The sequence below is a fragment of the Protopterus annectens genome, chromosome 14.part0, assembly GCF_019279795.1.
Source record: "Protopterus annectens isolate FY-2018-M chromosome 14.part0, PAN1.0, whole genome shotgun sequence".
Classification (NCBI taxonomy): Eukaryota; Metazoa; Chordata; order Ceratodontiformes; family Protopteridae; genus Protopterus; species Protopterus annectens.
Genome location: NC_056748.1, coordinates 654,286,355 through 654,303,973, shown reverse-complemented (window position 1 = coordinate 654,303,973; position 17,619 = coordinate 654,286,355). Strand labels below are relative to the sequence as shown.

General features: G+C 40.5%; 1 protein-coding gene across 7 annotated transcripts in view; it reads left to right on the top strand.

The window, feature by feature from the left end:
• The window catches only part of ANK3 (ankyrin 3), a 2,432,060-nt gene that overhangs the window by 1,294,547 nt on the left and 1,119,894 nt on the right, over positions 1–17,619 (top strand). For all 7 annotated transcript variants that reach the window (XM_044056400.1, XM_044056402.1, XM_044056401.1 and 4 more), the window contains one exon: positions 15,733–15,831. In XM_044056400.1, the coding sequence (XP_043912335.1) occupies positions 15,733–15,831 (99 nt within the window). The remainder of the gene's footprint in view (positions 1–15,732; positions 15,832–17,619) is intronic.

Sequence of the window (17,619 nt, the reverse complement as noted above, 5' to 3'; positions counted from 1 at the left end):
ATTTCTTCCCACATTATTTACTTTCCTGGACCCCTGTCTAGCAGGGCGACTGACGTGATCCCTGGGGTGAATTTCCTTTCTCCCATCCAATCGTCAAGGTTCCTCTTGAAGAGGTCCAAAGAGGCACTCTGCTTGACATGTATGGGCAATCTATTCCAGAGTCTGGAGAGTCTCTGGGTCAGGAACCTATCCCTCTAGCATGTTTTGCTTATTGTGATGACAAGGTTTAGATCCCTGGAGCGTGTAGCTCTGAGGGATTGGGATTTCTTTAAGTGTAGCATGTCCAACAGCTCTGGGTTTGACATGGCCTTGTATGTTAAGCAGAGATCGCCTCTGAGTAGACGATATGTGACAGAGTATAGCTGGAGTTTTTTAAGGCGGTCAGCGTAGGGCATCTGCTTTAGGCCTGTGATTCTTTTAGTGAGGTATTTCTGAGGCCTTTCCAGTTGTTGCAGATGTCTTGAGAGGTACATACCAAATGGGGCGTTGTATTCTATAATGGGTCTAATGGGGATGAGTACAGTGGGACAATGACCTCCTTTTTTCTGGATGAAAAGCCCTTCATGATGAGGTGTGCCACATAGAAGGATTTCCTCACTGTTGTGGCGATGTGGTTATCGAAGGTGAGACCACTGTCCACCTGTGTCCCTAAGTCTCTTATCACACTTTCTGTGTTTAGTGTACTGCCACCTATATGGTAATTCATGGATACATGTTTTTTCCCAAAGGGGATAACAATACATTTCTTGGCATTGAGCTTGAGCCCTTGGCTCTGGCACCAAGCATCTGTTTCTGTAAGGCCCTTTTGTAGAGTATCCACATCATTTGGGGATTCAATAATGGCTCCCAGTTTGCAGTCATCTGCAAACTTTGTCAGCCAGAGTCCCTTAGTGTTAACCTGTACTTCAGAGAAGTAGATGCCAAACAAGAGCGGCCCCAGGACTGAACCCTGAGGTACTCCACTTGTCACTTGTCTGGAGCTGGATTTGGAGTTGGCTACTTTTACAGTGTGGGTTCTATCAGTAAGCCATTTAGCAACCCATTGGGTGACATAGGGATTAATGCCCAACTTAGTAAGTTTATCTATGATTCCAGAGTGGGGGATGGTGTCAAAGGTCTTGGCAAGGGCTAGATAGGCTGTGTGGACCACCTTACCCTTGTCCATGGCTCTAGAGACTGATTCAAAGAAGTCAATCAGGTTCAGGAGACAAGATCGGCCCTTCACAAACCCAAACTGGGTGGGGTCCAGTGTTTGAAGGTTGCCAATGTCTTTGTTTATAAGTTCCATGATAATACGCTCCATGGCCTTGCAGATAAGGCTTGTCAGACTGATGGGACGGTAGTTTCCGGGATCCAAGGTGGATCCCCCCTTGTGGATTGGGATAACTGTAGCTCTGCGCCACTCGGTGGGCACAAAACCTGATGTGAGGCTATGATTAAACATGACACTTAGGTGAGGTGCCAGTTCATATTGTAGTTCATGTAGTGCACAGCCCGGGATGTCATCTGGTCCCATGGATGCTGTATTCTTGGCTTTAGAGAGTGTGTTTTGTACCTGTGTGGCCGTTATTACTGGAATTTGGCAATCTTCCGGTATTGAGATGGGCCATTTAGGGGGAGAGAGGGGGATGAAGTTGGCACTGAATCGATCTGCCAGGATATTGGCAATATCCTTCAGATCAGTATATTTAATGCCATTCTGTTTTAGCTCAGAGCAGATCTGAGCATTGCCATTTAGATTCTTGACATAGTTATAGAATGCTTTGTGGTTGTCTTTGGAATCTTTGGCAATTTTATTTTCGTAACTAGCTTTGGAGGATTTTATGAGGCATCTCAGTTTCTTACTGATGCTAGTAAGGGAGTTTTTTGCATCCTGGGATTTTCCTCTTTTCTGCAAAAGTTTCTTCCTTTTGTTGTAAAGTTTGTTTATGGCAGGGGACCACCAGATTTTGGCTTCCTTTTTTTGGATGAGAGCATTTTGGTTCTATTTGGGATGGCACGATTCATGCATGAGTGGATGTGCTCATACAGTGCCTTAGTGTAGGATTCAGCAGTTGAACTTTCAGTTCCCGTCTGCATGGGTGTCATGAAGTTTGTCACTTCTGACTTGAGTAGCATGAAGTTGGCTTTGGAGAAGTTTTTTATGGTGGTTTCTTTACTGGGGGGTGGGGGTGAGATGTGGATGTTAAGGGTGATTAGCTTATGGTCAGACCTGACTAACGAGGGTATGACCATAGGTATGGAGCATTGATTTCCCATGTTAGTAATGACCAGGTCTAGGATATTGGAGCCCCTGGTGGGACTATGGATTACTTGATCCAGGGCGTTGGAATTTATGAATTCCAAGAACCATTGCACAAAGGTGTTGGGACATGAGTAGTTTTCCCAGTTAATGGCAGGGTAGTTAAAATCACCCAGTATTAGGGTGTTTGGTTCTATCTTAATATTTTCCAGTATGTTTAGAAAGGTGTAGTGAGAATCTTGGGGTATGGTGGGGGATCTGTAGCAAGCTACAATTTGGATTGCAGTCTTACCTAGTGTTAGTTGCACTTGGAGAATTTCAGACACATTGTGTTGGCCAACTAGCCTGGTGGTGTGAATATCCTTGGTGAATATTGACACTCCTCCACCTTTAGTGTTTCGGTCCTTGTTTGGTGGCCGAAAAGTGTGGTAAGAGTTGTAGCCTGGTATTGCAGGGGTGCTCTCTGGAGCCTTGAACCAGGTCTCAGTTACTGCACAGATATCGATGTTCTCCATTTTTAGGAGTGCCTCGAGAGAGTGCATTTTGAGGTTTAGACTTCTAGCATTGAGTAGCATTACCTTCAGATTTTGCATGCTTGTACCTGTTACAGTGGTGGTTTTGTCCTTTGAAGTTTGCATGAAAAAGGTACTATAGGGGTGGCAAGAGCCTTAGCCAGTAACCTGAATCCCAAGGGCGACAGGTGCAGACCATCTCTGGCAAAGCATCGTGGTCTGTCAATCATGTCATCCCAGGCAGACAGATACTGGATCCCCTTTGAATGACACCATAAGCTTAGCCAATTGTTGAAGTCAATCATTTTATCCTTATATTGTGGTATCATTCTGGGCGAAGGCAGGATGCTACTCAGGGCTAGGGTCATACTTGCCTGGGCCACATGATCTGAGAGCTCTTCCATGTCTCTCTTCATGTAGTCCAGGGAGGTACGTCTCAAGTCATTCACTCCAACATGGACAATGACAGAGTCATATTTGTACTTGTTGTGGAGTGACTTGAGTGCATGCATTATGTGGCGGATCCTGGCACCCGACAGGCAGCTGACTGTAATTTTCTCCTTATTCAACCTGGTGAGAGGGACATCAGTGTGCAGGACTATAGAGTCACCTATGACTAAAGTGTTAGGTACATTGTCTTGCCTTAGGGGCTGTTGCTGGGTGGCACACTGGTGTTGTGAACTATGTGACACATTGGTTGTGATTGGTGTTTGTTTGCGTTTCAGCTTCAGAGGTCTTTGTTGCTTGGGCAGGTTACAGTTAAGGGCCTCTGCATATGTGGATTTAGTGTTGCTATATGTGGGTGTTGGTGGTGCGGGTTTAGAAGGGCTATGTGTTGCTTGAGGTGTAGTGTGGGTGTTAACCTTCTCCTCTTGACTGTTTAACACAATCTTGGGTGGAGAGAGCTTTGCTTCCATTTTGGCTATGTAAGTGCATCTCTCACAGGTTGTAGTGTTGGGTGGTAGGAGGAGAGGGTTGTCTGTGTACATGAGGCAATTGCTGCATTGCCCCAGTATGCCTAGATTCACCAGGTGGACAGGAGAAATCACCGGAAGCTGAACCTTGGACATGCCTGGTTTGGGGCTTTTTTTTTTTTTTTCTTTGTAAAGTATAGGAGCTGTTTCCTTAGCAAGGTACTTTGCAATTATAGGCTGTTTAGTGCCTACTATTAATTTCTCCTTGTTGTTTCTGTTGTTTGGTCTGAGAGGCATTTCCCTCTCTGCCTTATTATCTCAACAACATCCCAAACTCTGGATTATTTGGGTGAGTGGTGAGGAAGTAATGCTGTCATCACCATCTGGTAAAGGAGACTCCTGAGGGTAGTCAAAGTGCCTTTTCTTGTTCTAATGCTACTGGACTTGAGAGCTAATGAGTGTGACAATGATGCAGAAGTCTCTATTGACCCAGAAATCCAGCATTGATCTTGCTAAATCTTTTGACCCCTCTGTTCTGCTGATTGAAAAGGTTGCTGCCTAAAGGACAATGCAAAGAAATATTTCTTATAAAGGTTCGTATTGCAGTTAGAACAAGTGTGGAGGGATTATAAATGCAAGATAGTCTGCTTGAACAGTATTGAGATTAGTGTAGATACCACATCCCAGGCCTCAAACTCAACCTCAGCAATGGGGTTAAGCTATTTCTAAGCATAGACCAAATGTCAAGCATCTTTAGCCTAAAGTATGGAAGTACACCTGCAACAATACATTGGCCCTGACAATATCAGTTCTAAACCAACCCCAGAAAGCTGACACAAAAACAACTCATGATGCTGGCAGCATCTTGTGCAAAGCTATTAATATAATCATCAAAGTTGATGAAGAAAATGTTCTCTTCAAAGGTGGTGGTCCTGACATCAAGACCACAACCAGCACTGATACATCTGTCTATGTCAACATCAGTGGCTGTTCATTCAAGCCCAGTTTTATCAGGAGTAACACCTGAACAAGGGCTGGTCTGCACTGTATGAAATCAGAGTGGAAGAGACAAGAGCATTTTTTGCTGGACCTTGCTAAAAGCCTTCATTATCTTTCATAATTTTAATAGAAGAAGAATGATTTCTTAATGTTCTGCAGAAAATGTTCTGGAAGATGCAATTATTTTGCATCCCCCAGATTTTGAGCGAGACTCAGAATGGACACAAATTCCTGGATCTGACAACTCTCATATGCCCCAGGAGGTGGTACACCAAGTTTAGAACTCTATTGCACGTCTGTATAGTATCTGTGTAAAGTGCGCATTGGCAGGCCACATATGCCTCTGCATACATTTCTGATAAGTATGTTAGACATATAGGTACATGGAAGTGCCAGTGATGGTTTATGTTTTTTCTTTGTCTGCATAGTGTGTACCACTGTTTGCATGTATGACAGAGGACTTTACATATAGAATTTGTATTGTGATACAGTGTGCTCTGTCTTGTCTTGTATATTCACAGACTAGACCATTGCTATGGTGATGAATGTACAGGCTGGTTTAGAGCAACAGGGTGATGTCTGCACCTGTGCAGGGTATGGTGATGATGAGGCAAAGGTACAGACTGAGTCACAGTCAAATGACAGACAAGCACTGTCTTCCCTCTCCCATGAATTGCCCTTCTCCTCACTTCAGTCATACCTGAGCTGTAGCTGGACAGCTTAAACAATTCCCATCCCCATCACTGGGGGACCTACCATGCTTGAAAGCAGCAACAATGCTTTCCATGTGGCACAGTGCATCTCACGTGTGTATACTTACTTTGGGGGGGGGGCTAATAAGGGATACTGGTATCTTCAAATATCACAGATGATCCCTGAAATGTGGTGGCACTAAGGCTCAACCAGCAGATGTGCAGGGCTATTATTTATTCATTCATAGTCTTTTGCCACCACTGCCAAGAAGGAAATGCTTGGTGTGGTATACAAATCCAGTGGTGAGGCTGTGGCATCCATGGATGATGACATGCTAGGTCTCATGAAGACTTCAGTAGGATACATCTTTCTGTAGTCACCTCTTTGTGGAGGATAACTAGTGACAACATCAGTGCCTATCCAGTACTGTTGTCCATGGTCAGGGGTAAATATGTGCCAAGGTGGCTACTTTGAAAGGCATTTGCAGGGTACACAATCTACTGCACTTGTGCGTCAAGGGGTATCTCACTCCACCAACACGCATTTTATGTGAACACAAATGCCAGTCTGAATTTTGCAGGACAACCTCCTTGAATATTCTTTACAGTTTCTGCTCACATAATAGCACAACATCCTTGTCTTTTTCAGATTAGTGGCTGCAGTTCATGCTCCTATACTGGCACCCCCATCTTGTCATGTTCCCATAGTGCAAGTTCTTCTCTGTAATTGGAGGACATTGTATATGACACAAACCCCCCATCTCTAGCTCTAGTGACACCCCTCCTACCAAAGTTGCAATGTCAGCCATGTTTAAATGATGATGACTATAACCCATTACACCCTTCCTTCTGTATAGTGTTTGCTAGACAGTATGACATGACTAAACACAACCCAGAATTGTCGTTACCTAACACTGCATGCATCATTTTTATTCTGTTTGACATTGCACTATCACTGTGGGCTCATTTCTGCAAACACTTTTTACAGATGGTGTAAAGTGTGTAGGAGACAAATATGTAAGCACCACTGCAAACCATTCGCTGATACTTTTATTACAAGTTTCTAATATTTCTATTATGGTTTCTCATACTTACTGGTATTTCTAATTACTTTCATTCTAAATGAAAGGAGCTGTTATCTGACAGGAATGGCTGGGATGAATTGCTCAACAGCTGTGCCCTCACAGTGCATTATGGGTAAAAATAGCTTGTTAAACAAAACAAGATCATATCAGGATGTCTGTCCCCATAACAGCATTCAGGCTGAGAAAAAATACAATCAGTAATAAGTAGTGAATTTGTTGCTGGGTTGTGTAGAACCTCATGACAAGACAACTATACGTTTTTCAGTTCTACTCATACTAGTCCTTTAAATTGTGTTATTGGTTCTCCTCAGTGGGATTAGCAGAATTCATGGTTTTGAAAGAGCTGCCTAGTTTTATAAGGTAATAAAGACAAAATTATAGGATGTTTTTGTCTCTGTTGATTTCAGGCAGTGGATGCGTGTTTCTTTGGGAGGAATACATGCTTAAATGCCCTCAGCGAAGATGAGATGTAGGGGGGAGAAAGTCAGGAACCCTGGGATGTTTAGGCAGTGATTAATAATTTAAATATATTATACTGCAGTATAAATAGAGGCTATAAAATGAAAAAAGAACAGTAATAACTGCTGGAGACGTAAAATATACAGTAAAATAAAAACACCAACAAATAATGCCTGTACACCTTCTTGAATCAGAAAATCACCATAAAAAGAGATGACTCGCTATCCAGTAGAAATTGAGTTGGATTCTGACCAACGATTAGAGATGTTAGAATGTCATTTAATCTGTGATTGCTGAGAAATATTATGATTCATGGATTTTAAGATGTAAAATTCCACACATTCTCAATATGGCATCAATCCTCTACACCAAGTCTGTTTGTTCATTATCTGGGCTTGCATGAAAAATCCTAATTAGGCCTGTCAAGATTTGTTTTTTCAGTCTGTTTCACATGTTTCTACAGCGTACTTTTTGACCCCATAATGAATTTAGCATGGACAAAGTAAATACAAACACACACACACACATATGTCATTTGAATGTACTTAAAATGGCATTGCTGAGAGTCCTTGAATTCTTAGAATATTTTGGGAACAGTGTCATCATTTTATTTTTACTTAGTCTGATTTGTGTTAATAAGACATATTATGCTGTAATGTCTGGCATGGTCCAATGGTTGCAATAGTCTCTGAATCACGAAGGACAGTGGGGAGGGTCTTCAGTAAATACCCAGGAGGAACACTTGATGACCAGGGGCATTATTTCAAGTATTACTGGGGCTCACTTAAAAAGATTAATAGAGCAATAGCAGAGTCATCAGTATGCAGTCTAGAAACACCAACAAGACTGCAAATCTAATGTTTGCCATTATTGCCTGATTCTAAAGATCCCTGATTTATGAAGGCAGGGACAAATATATGAGGAGACTTCTGAGATGTTTACTAACTCAAGGGCAGGATAGGCAAATGTTTGTGTGAGAGAATGAATGGGGAGTGTATGCCTGGGACAATGAAATGCATGACCTGCTAGTATTAACTGTCACAGGAAAGTGCTGATTTGCATTAATGGTAATTAATGGTAATTCAGAAACTTGCAAATTAATTGATAATGCAGGCTTTCCCCATTGCCTCTAAATCACAAAATACTGTATCTAACTCTTGCCAGGGGCAGTGAGGTCCGTTCTTGAATCCTCGTATTAACCTCTCTTTTCTTTCTGCAATCGACGATACGTGGAGCATATAAAGTGCTACAATGAATTATGAATAGGTCTCCAGTTGTAACTCTGTGTTATGTGTTCTTGGCATTGATGCCAAGATTCACCTCTGAAACATCGCTCTTGAGCTGACTTTCTTGACGTCCATTCTTGAATACATAATAAGCTGGTTATGTGAATTAGAGATCAAACAAATAAAGGAGGATTTCAGCTAGGCAAGAAAATTAGAAAAAAATTATAAATTACTTGCAATCATTATTCATCATTACTTTCTTGGTAATCATTATTCGGCTCGCTGTCATTATTGAAGAACATCTAAAATTCGATATCCACATCCAACCTAATATCAAAAAACCTACCAAAAATTAGGACTCCTATATAGGCATAACCGTTATCTCACCCCCTCCACCAGAAGTACCCTTGCCTCCACATCCCTTCTCCTATCCCTAATGTATGGCGCTACTCTGTACTCGAATCTTCAGCTCAGCCTTCAAACTCAGTTAGAAGCCTGCTACAGTAAAATCTGCAAATTCTCCACCAACTCTAGGAACTCATCCAATCACTGCATCTCCCTCCACTCACTACAATGACTCAAGCTTCCCAACTATCTGAACCTCCTTATACTCACTACTGCCCATAAGCTCATATTTAACCCATCCTCCTGTCCCTCTCTCTTCATCTCCTTAACTCCCTGTATTCCTTATTGGCCACTTAGGTCAGAAAATCTGAACCTGATCAAAATCTACAAAACTTTACGGCCACCTGGACACTCTCTGCTATCCTGCTCCTTAGCTAAACTATGGAACTGTCTTCCTCTCTCCCTTAAAAATATTCATAACCACTCTAACTTTAAATCCATCCTCCATTCCTACCTATCTTCAAAGTGGGAATGCCCTCACTCCTTCCCCACATAGAACCCTACTATATCAAAACCCACCTTCTAACTCTGTGCATCATCTCTGCACTCACATCATTTTCCCTGCTACTACTCCTTAACCTCTAAATTTTGTTAATAGTTTATTTCCAACATTTTCTCGGCCTCAATTGTAATTCACTGTTAATGACCCTTAGACTATTCTGTTGATAGATTTTTACTACTATTATTGTGCAATGTATAATTTCAGTTGTAATTCACCGTTAATGACTCTTAGACTGTACAGTTGCTAGCTTTTATTACTATTATTGTAGAATGTCGACTTTTTTTTACTGTAGAATGCTGCATAAAGCTGTATGACTTCTTAGTTTTGTATGTGTATATGCTAATATGTTTGTAATTGTTACTGGAGCTTTTCTCCCCAGCCCTTCGCTGAAAACGGGCTCTTTTTAGGCTCAGTGGACTTCCCTAGTCATCAAACTGAAATAAGTAAATAAATAAATCAAAAGGGGTCATAAGACTTTGTTTATGGAATCGCAAGTAAAATAGAAACAAAATCAAAGGATGCATATAATTAAAAATAATCTGCTGACATTGTCTTAGGCGACTAAGAGAACATTCACAATAGTGCTACTCTAAGCTAGATTCCCAGCATGATATTTTATGGTAAAACAAATGATAAAATAATGCTGATCTCTTAAAGAGTAATTCAGGAAAATTACTACTGTGTAGGTCAAGATATAATCAAAAGATGCATCTCCTGGTAATATCTAACTGGTGTGACAGCTATTTAGAGGTACGATAAAGTACAACTATACTAGTAATTTCCTTTGGATCTACATTTTAAAATAAATGCGAACAGGTGCTAGTCATTTGGTTTTATGAATATACTCCAAGAAACTCCAAGTATGTCTTGAACTTACATTCATCTGAACAACTGTTAATTTCAGTGCGGAGATCAGCTTTACAGCGCTGGCAACAGCCCAGCAGAGCAGTGGATTTGAAGTACAAGCAGCTTCTGGCAGCGTTCTCATTTTCTTACTAAGAACTGTTACTGGAATTCGTTAATTCTTTCAGAAAATGCTGTGTTTATGATTTTATACGTATGGATTCACTGACTAAGATATCCTCCTGCAACATTAGTAGTAACCCAGAAAATGAGCCTAACATTATTTTTAACTTGATTATGGGATTATGTCAGATAGGAAACTTGGTTTCCCCACTGTCTATGTGAAAAGAGTTCTGGAATTCATCAGAATTATTTATTAATCAGTACTACAGATTTCATTCATAGTGCTGGTAAGGGTAGCAAATTGAAATGCTGGGAACCACTAGAGAAAGTCCCAAATACAGAGACTTGATAGCTGAAAGATCGGACTTACATATACTATGTCCAAGATGCCATCTCCCAGAATATTCCCTTTTTCTCCAAGGTATGACAGTCTCAGAGTTAGTATCTGTAAGTTTAGAGGTATACAGGGGCTTTCCCTTCTGCAAAAAAAGAAGACTGATGCTTGAGATTCACATTTTTGCATATCTGATCATTTTTTTCTTAGCTTGTCGGCACTCAGCATTTCAAGTGCTGACATTAAAGTAGGGCTCTGCTGGTAAGATATAGCTGAATGGGGGGTTGAACCTGATCTGGACATTACAGTGTCAGCATCAGATCATAATTATTATACAGAGTCTATAGAGTGATTTAGTTTACATTTTTCTAACCAGTCTATTGTCTGGAACATAGCTTTAAACACTGTGTTATGCTTGGTCCTTCCGCTGAGTAAAAAATTCTATTTGATAATGGCTGTTTAGAGGTAAATGGCTTACTGATAGAACCCACACTGTAAAAGTAGCCGACTCCAAATCCAGCTCCAGACAAGTGACAAGTGGAATACCTCAGGATTCAATCCTGGGGACGCTCTTGTTTGGCATCTACTTCTCTGAAGTACAGGTCAACACTAAGGGACTCTGGCTAACAAAGTTTGCAGATGACTGCAAACTGGGAGCCATTATTGAATCCCCAAATGATGTGGATACTCTACAAAAGGGCCTTACAGAAACAGATGCTTGGTGCCAGAGCCATGGGCTCAAGCTCAATGCCAAGAAATGTATTGTTATCCCCTTTGGGAAAAAACATGTATCCATGAATTACCATATAGGTGGCAGTACACTAAACACAGAAAGTGTGATGAGACTTAGGGACACAGGTGGACAGTGGTCTCACCTTCGATAACCACATCGCCACAACAGTCAGGAAATCCTTCTATGTGGCACACCTCATCACGAAGGGCTTTTCATCCAGAAAAAAGGAGGTCATTGTCCCACTGTACTCATCCCTCATTAGACCCATTATAGAATACAATGCCCCATTTGGTATGTACCTCTCAAGACATCTGCAACAACTGGAAAGGCCTCAGAAATACCTCACTAAAAGAATCACAGGCCTAAAGCAGATGCGCTATGCTGACCGCCTTAAAAAACTCCAGCTATACTCTGTCGCATATCGTCTACTCAGAGGCGATCTCTGCTTAACATACAAGGCCATGTCAAACCCAGAGCTGTTGGACATGCTACACTTAAAGAAATCCCAATCCCTCAGAGCTACACGCTCCAGGGATCTAAACCTTGTCATCACAATAAACAAAACATGTTGGAGGGATAGGTTCCTGACCCAGAGACTCCCCAGACTCTGGAATAGATTGCCCATACATGTCAAGCAGAGTGCCTCTTTGGACCTCTTCAAGAGGAACCTTGACGATTGGATGGGAGAAAGGAAATTCACCCCAGGGATCACGTCAGTCGCCCTGCTAGACAGGGGTCCAGGAAAGTAAATAATGTGGGAAGAAATATTCAGGGAATTGTTATGGCTAGGCTTGTATAGGCCCTAGGGCTGATAGCCTAGTACTAACCTATGAACCTATGAACCTGTGTACGTCATACACTTGTGCTACTGTTTTTATACCAAGTACAGAATTTCAAGTTGTGTGTGATCTTCTCTGCCCTTTCTTTGATACTTGAAGTTCTTTTCTATCTATTCCACATGCTCTAGAAAAATTCTGTGCCTTTTTGCCGCACCAGCACATTTACAGGTTTGTGTTAATACATTGTTGTTCATCAGTAAGAACATGTTTATTGTATAATATTATGTTTAACTTTTTTGTTGTATAATATTGTGGCTACTATGACCATCATTTTGTTGTCATTTCTGTTGAAACAGCACCAGTATAATAAGCTGTCATTAAATACGTTGTAAACACTGCAGCTCTTAAATTAATTAACTGATGGCTTGCAAAACTGATTGAAAATGATTAGTGCTCTTTTGCCATCCTTATATGAAACTAACTGTTGTGGTTATTTATTTATTTATTGACTGGGAAAGTCCACTCGGTCAGAGACCCATTTTCAGTGGAGGCCTGGGGGAAAAAAGCTCCACAAAAATATGATACAGAGATTAAAAATACATTGAGCATGCGTGCATTCAGAGAGCTTAAAAACATCAACAAGGTTAAATACAATAATACAAAATCAAAAATACAATATAAATACACTTTCAAAATACAGTATTACAAAAGTCAAAATGTAAGTTCTGTAATGGAGTGTTTTCAGTGGGTGAATGGGGTAGAGATAAGATGAGAATGGGACATTGTAGTATTGTATCAGAACTTCTGCAATTTATGTAGTATTAGTAAGCCTAGGATTCCATAAACCACAACAGGAGTGATTAGGTGAGTGTTATACCATTCTTCTAAAAGTGAAGATCATTATATTAGCCACTGCATTAGTGTGTATTGGATGAAACCAGGGAAAACTAAAGTATGGAAGGAATTCTTTTGCTCAGAACTTTCACATGGGCTACACAGTCCTGTGGAACATTTCCAATATTATTTCACTGCAGAGAGGCCCTCTCATGGTTATCCTATACTATTCACTTAGTCTTTCAGCTTTTCCCAGTTAGGGGTCACCACAGTGAATCTCTGGTCCTCTTATGATTGGCAATGGATTTTTACGGTGTCAAGTTGCCAGCTCAGCGCCCAACCTTCAGAGAAGGCACACATGCATTAGCACACCTACCTGCATGTCTTTTTAGTGTTCCGTCGCTCGCAGGGAGGACATGCAGACTCCATACAGAAGGCGCTCCAGCCAAGACTCGAACCAGAGAGCCTTTTGCTGTGATGTGACAATGGTAACCGCTGCACCACCGCAACGAGTATCCTATACTATTCACTAGTATTTATAATTCCATGATCTTCAAAGAATGCCATTTCCTTCTCCAAATATTTTTTCCTCATAGGAGATGGTCTGGCCATCTCAGTGGGTAGACAAACTGGGCAAGATCTAAATTCTGCTTTCATTCCTACTTTTGTGTTATAAAAGGGCAAGACCTCACCCTCCCTTGTAAGCACTTAGCAGGAGCCCCTCCTATGTGGTTAAACATTTTGCTTCAAGTAAACATAGCCAACCTCTGCCCGGTCAGAAACACTTCATCCTTCCTTCTGAAGTGACACCCCTAGATATCCAGCTTATGGAGCTTACTTGGTTTAATCTGTGTGCAACACTTGTAGGCCAACTTCTGTAACCCAGTGAAGAATGGATGAGGAAGGCCACCCTTTTTAGTACTCCCCATTAAGAAAATTATAGTGACTAATTGTAAGCAAGAAGTAGTCAGTCTTTGCCCTGGTTCTTATGTAAATCAATGTTTGCATCAATGTAATGCAGAAAAAAGAAACAGTACATTTAACTAAATCCATTTGATTCTCAGCAATATTATCACACTTTAATAACTCACGAAGCTTGCTCACATGTACACACATATTCACCCTTTATACACATTCCTTTCTTACATTTCCTGACACTGATGGCCAGACTACCAGCTCCTGAGAGAGTGATACGCATGAAGAGTAACAATAAGCATGTGGTCATGCACATTTAGCAAGTAAATGGCATAACAGCTGCAGTCAGGCTCAGCCATGACCACAAGACGGTCTGTATTAAATGATCAAACTTTAAAAAGTTCGACTGTCATATGGTTGACACCATATGACTGAATATTTGAAAGCTCGAACGTTTTAACGAAGATCTCCGTACAGCACGGAATGAGAAGATTTCCCTTTCCTGCACTGTAGTGTGATCTTGGAGTTGGTATGTGTGGGGGGCTTGCCCCCCTTTTTAAAACATTCAGGTAGGGTATTTGTGTAGTTTTATTTTTTTTTTATTAGATATTCGAACTTTTAAAAGTTCGATCATATGGTGTTGACCATATGACAGTCGAACTTTTAAACGTTTGATTATCTAATATAGACCCCCACAAGAGGTGACCAGAAATCCATACACGCTGATCCTTCTGCCTAGTTTCATCTGGCCAAACCATGCCAGCACAAGAGTAAAATAGTTAAAAATGAAGATCCAGTTATTCAGCCTTGTACCATTTTTATCGATCCCCAGTATTATCACCAGTACAAGAATCAAACTGTTATTCACTGCTTTCATTATACTTCGCTCGGTATCTGTTTATTACTTCCCTGTTTTAATCTTGTTATCAGTAATGCATTTTCTAATTGCTGTCATGTTGCTTTCAGACTTTTTTCCCCCAGTCATACTCCTCCCTGTTAACCTTTTCTCCAAGAAGGATTCTCTTCAATCAAGCCCTTGTCAACAGGTTAAAATTTGTTCACAGTTCACTGCATTAATCCTCTGCATGGAACTGTATGATATCTGTTAATTATCTATGAGAAGATGACAGCTTAAGTATAGATGCATACATTTTTAAATCTGAGTAAAGTACAACTGCATGGGGTCTTATATAATGTGACGGACTCGTTAAGGGAATAAAGTCTTATTATGCTAACTTCCTGACATTTGCCATTTCAGGATATGACAATGTTGGATTTCATCATATAGTTGATGTCCTTTCCATGTCATTTTACATTAAAGCAGACAGCATGTTGGCCTTTCCTCTGATGCTTGAGAATTTATAATCTGCCTGACCTATGTTTTGTAGAGTTAGGTGTCCCTAAAGTACGAGTAAATGAAAACAAAACCGTAGGTCAACCAGCCTGCTCCCACAGTGGAGTAACATTTGAGGGTAAGATTATAGGTGAGGTGCCTGTAGATGGCCACAAAGGCAGCAGTATGAGTGGAATAAAATTAACTATAAAATATCTAGTGTTTCCTTTTCTTAACGTGGTTGTCTTACTTAATAATGTTTTAAACCAGAGGATAAAGATAATATAGAGTTTGCATCTACTTAAAAAGGGTAATCTCTTGCTCAACGTGCACATTTAAGTTTATTTATGAAGTGAGGTGTGCTGTTCAATGCAGAAAAGTAAGTTTGTTAATTATATATACCTACTTAATGTAGTGATCTCTGATAGAGCATTTAAATGTTATTGTATTGCTCAGCTATGTAGTAATCAGTTTGTACATGTAGCATATCGGCATTTAATTGAATGCAACACAAAGTGTAGCAAATGTTTTATAGACTTTATGGTTATGAGTTACTGGCCTATATTTATCTTTTGATGATTATGTGTACTGTGACTTAGATAGTAAATGCATTTCTTTTATAAAAACAATTTAGATGCAGTGTTTTAATTTGCAAATGCAAGAGGCACGGAAATAATAAGAAGAATGAAACACATTATAAAACAAAATATTTAAAGTGTTTTATCTTTAAATTGATTCTGCCTTAGTCATATGTATTTTCTTACTGTTTATTATTTGCTTACTGTTTACTATTTGATTACAGAATGATATAACGCCATTGCACGTTGCGTCAAAGAGAGGCAATACAAACATGGTCAAACTGTTGTTGGACCGCAGAGCAAAAATTGATGCCAAAACAAGAGTAAGTCTATTGTTATTTCAGTATAATTGTATACACATATTGTGAAGACAGTATAACCCGTAATAAAATATATGTATCAGTCAAAGCTAGCTGATGTTATAATTCTTGAACGTCATTAAATGTCTTTGAATGTAATTTTTTTTGTTAAATTTGAATTTGTATGTTTTCATCATCATCATCATCATCATCAGGAGAGGAATGAAGGTCAGCAGGGCTAAAACAGAATATATGTGTGTAAATGAGAGGGAGGGTAGAGGAATGTTGAGGATGCAGGGAGTAGAGTTGGTAAAGGTGGATGAGTTTAAGTACTTGGGATCAACAGTTCAGAGTAATGGTGAATGTGGAAGAGAGGTGAAGAAGAGAGTACAGGCAGGGTGGAATGGGTGGAGAAGAGTGTCAGGAGTGATTTGTGACAGACGGGTACCAGTAAGAGTGAAAGGGAAGGTCTACAAGAGGGTAGTGAGACCAGCTATGTTATATGGGTTGGAGACGGTAGCATTGTCGAAAAGGCAGGAGTCAGAGCTGGATGTGGCAGAGTTAAAGATGTTAAGATTTGCACTGGGTGTGACTAGGATGGACAGGGTTAGGAATCAGTATATTAGAGGGTCAGCTCAGGTTGGACAGTTTGGAGACAAAGCAAGAGAGGCAAGATTGCGTTGGTTTGGACATGTGCTGAGGAGGGATGCTGGTAATATTGGGAAAAGGATGCTAAGGATGGAGCTGCCAAGTAAGAGGAAAAGAGGAAGGCCTAAGATGAGGTTTATGGATGTGGTGAGAGAGGACATGCAGGCGGTTGGTGTGAAAGAGCATGATGCAGAGGACAGGAAGAAATGGAAACAGATGATCCGCTGTTGCGACCCCTAACGGGAACAGCCGAAAGAAGATGATGTTTCCATCATTATACTTTATTTGGGATACTTAATGTAAATGTGTGATAACCCTTTTTTTTGGTACTGTTGCTAGAGGTTTCTTCTTATGCATAACACTAAATCATTAGAATTGTACCAGAAAATTAAACAAAATTCAACTGTGTACACCAACTTTGGGATCGCACAACAGTGGGAAAAGGAAACATTTCATTTTCAGTAGTTTGAGATTTAAAGCCAATGAATGTAAATTCATAGTGATTATGTTTTTAAAATTAACTTTATAGGTTCATAGGTGTTTACTAGGCTAACAACCACAGGGGCCTTTTTAAGCCTAGCCATGCATCTCAAATCTCTGACAAGTTCTGATACCCTTGATAAGTGTAAGCATGAGCCTGGGAGACGAACCATTTACGGATTACCTGTGTCCATTAGAAACATATGTGCCAAACCAGGGATGAATTTCCAGTTTCCCATCCAGTCCAAGTTGCACATTGTCCAAGTTGCACTTGAATTGGGTTAGGGAGGATCTCTGCTTCACATGGATGGGGAGCCTGTTCTATAGATGGGGTTAGTCTCTGGGATACATACATATCTCTCCAGCAGGTCCTATTTATATCAAAGGCAAGATTTAAGTACTTAAAATGGATAATTCTGGTGCTGTTTGTTTTGTGGATATGCAGGAGGTCCATCAGAGTGGGGTCTGAAAATGCCCTGTCTGCCAGGCATAGATTTCCCCTCTAAAGCCTGTAAGAAACAGAATACAGGGATAGAGCCTTGAAGCAGTCTGCACAGGACATTTTACTTATGCCCTGTATTCTTTTAGTGAGGAACCTCTATGGATGTACCAATTGTTGGATATGCCTGGTTAGTTACATGCCAAAGGGGGCATTGTACTCAATGATAGGTCTGATAAATGCCA